Source organism: Mizuhopecten yessoensis, unplaced genomic scaffold, assembly GCF_002113885.1.
Source record: "Mizuhopecten yessoensis strain PY_sf001 unplaced genomic scaffold, ASM211388v2 scaffold10621, whole genome shotgun sequence".
NCBI classification, from domain to species: domain Eukaryota; kingdom Metazoa; phylum Mollusca; class Bivalvia; order Pectinida; family Pectinidae; genus Mizuhopecten; species Mizuhopecten yessoensis.
In genome coordinates this window covers 1,175,401-1,180,229 of record NW_018408638.1, presented here as the reverse complement: position 1 = coordinate 1,180,229, position 4,829 = coordinate 1,175,401, and the positions used below count along the sequence as shown (strand labels likewise).

General features: G+C 38.1%; 1 protein-coding gene across 6 annotated transcripts in view; it reads left to right on the top strand.

Moving 5' to 3' along the window:
- LOC110461441 (1-phosphatidylinositol 4,5-bisphosphate phosphodiesterase beta-4-like) overlaps positions 1-4,829 on the top strand; it is a 101,507-nt gene that overhangs the window by 57,452 nt on the left and 39,226 nt on the right. For all 6 annotated transcript variants that reach the window (XM_021514894.1, XM_021514889.1, XM_021514893.1 and 3 more), the window contains exons 7-8: positions 3,890-3,943; positions 4,166-4,247. In XM_021514894.1, coding sequence (XP_021370569.1) covers positions 3,890-3,943; positions 4,166-4,247 — 136 coding nt within the window. The remainder of the gene's footprint in view (positions 1-3,889; positions 3,944-4,165; positions 4,248-4,829) is intronic.

Genomic DNA, 4,829 nt, shown 5'->3' with positions numbered 1-4,829 from the left:
TCAACAACTTGTTCTGAATAACCAAAAGGCTCAGGATGTTGATATTTAGTTAGTAGCATATGCTGGGATCAAGGACTACTATGTTTGTTAAAGTGAATGACTTTGACTTATATTCAAGGTCACAGGGGTCAAATTTGTTTAAAATCTTTAAACAACCTCTTATGAATAACCATGGGTCCCAGGATGTTTATACTTTGCAAGTTGCATCCTGAGATGAAAGGCTATACAATGTGTTCAACATAATGACTTTGTTCGACTTTCAATCGCAGGGGTGAAATGTTTTTAAAAAAAACTAACAGGGTCTTTTGAACGAATTTTAATCATAAAAACTGATATTTTGCCTGTAGCTTTATTTTAGATCACTTTTAAGGTTACAAGTGTGAGTTTAAAACCAGGTGAGCGATGCAGGCCCATTGGGCCTCTTGTATTAACCCACCAGGAAGTCTGTATTATTGAAATATTTAAGAATGAGGTAAGGCTTAGTCCTCAGGTTCTGGGTTGTTACCTTGAATCTGGAGATGAGGTTTAGCCAGGTCTCAAGATTGATTTTCCAAGTACATGTACTGACACTCATACAGAAGTTTGACCAATTTTTAATAAATTAATCAAAATCAGTTTATTTATAACAATAGGAAGGGTTATTAAAAGGAATAGCAGGAGATGCTATAGTGAAAGTATTGCTTTAATTAGAAGTGTGTTTGTAACACTAGTTAGAATCGGCTGTAATTTAGGCTTAGTATCTATGTTAAGCTTGTTTGAGGTTTTGAACATGACAGTATCGTCTCTATACTGATGTACGTACAGGTCCCTGAGATCATCATATATCCTCTGTGTATACATGCCCTGCAGGTGTTGGTGAATTCTGAATTAATTTTTAATCTTAGAATATCTGACCAATTCTATGGGGAAATTTTATCTTCAAATTAAACAGAGATAATTAATGTAAAAGTTAACGAGGACCAAGGAGCTTATACATCAAAAGCAAATGTTTCAGAAAGTTGAATGTTGCTCTTTTCTTTAGTGGTCACATTAATGAGCTACCTGTGATGTAGGTACACATACACACAAGAAAGGATGTACACGTAATTACTCCTAACCAGAAAGTAATGACCATCCATACAAACACTATAATAGTGTCAAATGCCAAGTGGTCCCTCCTCCCCCAGTCCTTCTCAACATCATCCACTATCTCCTTGATAACTGATGTTGATGAGAAGGGTGGATGACCTTCGGGGTACTTACTACACAGTTATGTTTCCTGTCCTGGAGGACTGACGGTGGACTGAATTGCTCTCTAGATACTGACACTAACAACATGTTTCTGCTCCTGATTACTACTGGTGAGGATTACACTGAATTACCCACTGTCACTGGTGACTTACAACACAGAGATATGTCCCTCTCCTTGACAACCGATATTGATAAGACTGGACCGTGTTTTTGATAATGATGATGATGATAATGATTTGAAAATGATTTGATGGTCTATCAGCCATTGTTAGGTGATATGTTGGTATTTGACCCCCAACATCAGGAGTGCCACCTACCCCCACAACACAAGCAATCCTGACCCAGGGTTAGATGTACCTGTTAAACCCTTTCATATTCACCATTCAGCAATTATTGGATCATTTAAATTATTAATCACAACACAATAACCATATAACAAATTGATGGGCATAGCTTGAAAACATTCGAGATCTCCTACTTATAACATTATAATAAAGAAAGTCGTGTTAGTTACAACTTTTTTTATTAAACTATCTTCTTTGTTATACCATATCACTTGGACATTTAAATACGGTAATTTCTTGGTTTTGACACCTGAAATGGTCAGAAAAACATGTTTTCTCTTTATGTCACGTTCCGGTTTATATCACATTTTCATCTGACAAATCAGAAGTGATTATAAGCGTAATCTACTGTACCTGTTTACTGGGCATGAGGAGTACAAACAGTCATGCTTTCAGAATTGTCCCTGGGGATAAAGTACCATAGTCATAACATGAAAAAGTTCCAAGATCTCCCTTTAACGGTATACAGTTTTATACAAATCTCAACCAAATTTCTGATGAAGCATCGATCATTGAGATGAAAAAAATGCAAAATGTTTGCTAAACTGTCCAGGTGAGTAACACAGACAAACTTCAGGGCTTCAAGTTTTATTTCACAGGAATGATTGCCTTGTAACTTATGATCTCTCCGGACATATCACAGTATTGACCATCTCTCTGTCCACCAATGTTCTGTAACTTCACTGTTTAGCATTGCTAACTGATCTTTACTAACCTTTATTTGATTTTGGTACTTGGCAACAGGCAGACATCAATACTTTTTCAGGTTATTTCATCAAAAGTCATTATCATTTCATGGTGTCCACCACCTAACTTCTAATTGTCAAGCTTTTCTTCACTAACTTCATAGTTACACTTGTACCTGTAAGGAGTACATGCCTGCACTTTTTCAGATATTTTTCATCAGATGTAAATGTTATTCTGTAATATCCTTCACATGTAATGTAGATGTGTGCACATGTAGTAATATTAAAGTTGAATAAAAAAATCAGGACTTTTTTATGTTTGAAATCTAACCAGAAGATAATTTGAAAGTTTTGAAAGTATTTGTACTGATTTGACTCTACAAAATGTCATTTGTTAGGTTGCGCCACTGTTTGTGGTAGACTGATGCAGTGACGATATAAGGGCAGTGAATCAATAGTTACTCTGCACAAACAACTCCAACAACTTCAAATTAATATTGATTAACTGTCACACTCCTAAAGCAGAAACATATGGGAGATATGTCATATAATCTCCAGCTTACATCCAAAGTAAACGTACGAGGTGTTGGTCACCGGTGCTTAACGTGTTTATGTAATCTCTGTTATCATATTATTGTTTTTCTGAGGACTGCTAGTGATTCTAGATATCAACCATCATTAGCACAATCTTCATTCAATATTTTAAAAAAAATGCTTGTCAGCTAAACTTGTTATGGGAAACTGCTTCAGACTAAAATTTGTCCTTGAAAATGTGCAGTCTCTTATGATGTTAATTTGATAAAATGTGATTTGATATTTTATGTTGTTTGAAATCGTTCTGTTCTTTAATTAGATTTTTTTTTGCCAAGAAAAGTTGGTCTGTAGCTGGTCTTTCAGAAAAAGTTTTTTCTACGATGATATTCTCTCTGTAGGTGTCTCTGTCTGTCCGTCTGTTCTGTTGGTGTCTCTGTCTGTCCGTCTGTTCTGTAGGTGTATCAGTCTGTCTGTCTGTCTGTAGGTGTGTCTGTCTGTCTGTAGGTGTCTCTGTCTGTAGGTGTCTATCTGTCCGTCTGTAGGTGTCTCTGTCTGTCTGTAGGTGTCTCTGTCTGTCTGTCTGTAGGTGTCTCTGTCTGTCTGTAGGTGTCTCTATCTGTCTGTCTGTAGGTCTCTCTGTCTGTCTGTCTGTAGGTCTCTTTGAGCAGGATTGTCTACCTTTGATCTCCTTCCATTACTTTGGTCTATGATAAGAGGTTTGGTTGTTCTATTTATATGGTCTGTCAGGACAAAATTGAGTTGCTGTGACTTGCCAATTCTATTGTCGACTTTGTCCTTCAAGAGAAGTGTTAAAATGACATTTATCTAAATGCATTCATAGCTCTATGAATGCTATTTCTTCTGACAGCAGTTATAAAAGGATTTGCAGTGGAAATGTAAATAAATATTAATGAATTAATGAAACTTCTTATGCATGCTTGCATATTGATGAGTGTGTGATCATTATGTTCCATTTCTTGTCTTCTGTATGAAAAAGACCTGACCAAACTGCAAAAGAATCAGGAAATCTACATACAAACGATTGTATGCAAATTATTAGCAATGATAAATCTTCTGTGTTCATTATATTTCCAGTTGGATGAGGCTGTGTTACTCTGTGAACCCTAATGGCAAGATCCAAGTTAGAAGGTAGGTATTAGTGTGTAATTGATGGTAAGATGTATCAAGTTTGATGTCGTAGGTCAGTCCAGCCTTGACAGTTACTGATAGAACTCTTGAAGCTACTATCCCGCTCGCATTTTTCACATCTTTTTCACACTGAATGAAGACAAAATTTCCTATAAATGATAAATGCATATAGATAACTGTTTCAATAAATACAAGTTTCATATTAGACATATATTCTTTCAGTATCACAAGAACGTTTGCATCAGGCAGGACAGAGAGGATGATAATGCAGTGTTTGAAAGACCTAGGACTGCCAGGTGGAAAGGTAAAGTGACAGAAGATTTCTGTGGAAAATAAGTAGGCTCCTTATCACAAAAGGTGGAAAAGAATTGGCCTGTTGGCGCCCATTGTATGTCCTCATGAAGTGACTTGTGGACTCCCTAGGAGTCTGAGGAACTCTCTGTTGTAGGCTTTTATATTTTCTGTCTCTTATACCTACTTTCTTTTTGGTAGTGTACCCCAGGTCACCTCTGGTCATCCCGTTGGTAGTGTACCCCAGTCCCCTCTGGTCATCCCGTTGGTAGTGTACCCCAGTCCCCTCTGGTCATCCCTTTGGTAGTGTACCCCTGTCCCCTCTGGTCATCCCTTTGGTAGTGTACCCCTGTCCCCTCTGGTCATCCCGTTGGTAGTGTACCCCAGTCCCCTCTGGTCATCCCGTTGGTAGTGTACCCCTGTCCCATCTGGTCATCCTGTTGGTAGTGTACCCCTGTCACCTCTGGTCATCCCGTTGGTAGTGTACCCCTGTCACCTCTGGTCATCCTGTTGGTAGTGTACCCCAGTCACCTCTGGTCATCCCGTTGGTAGTGTACCCCTGTCACCTCTGGTCATCCCGTTGGTAGTGTACCCC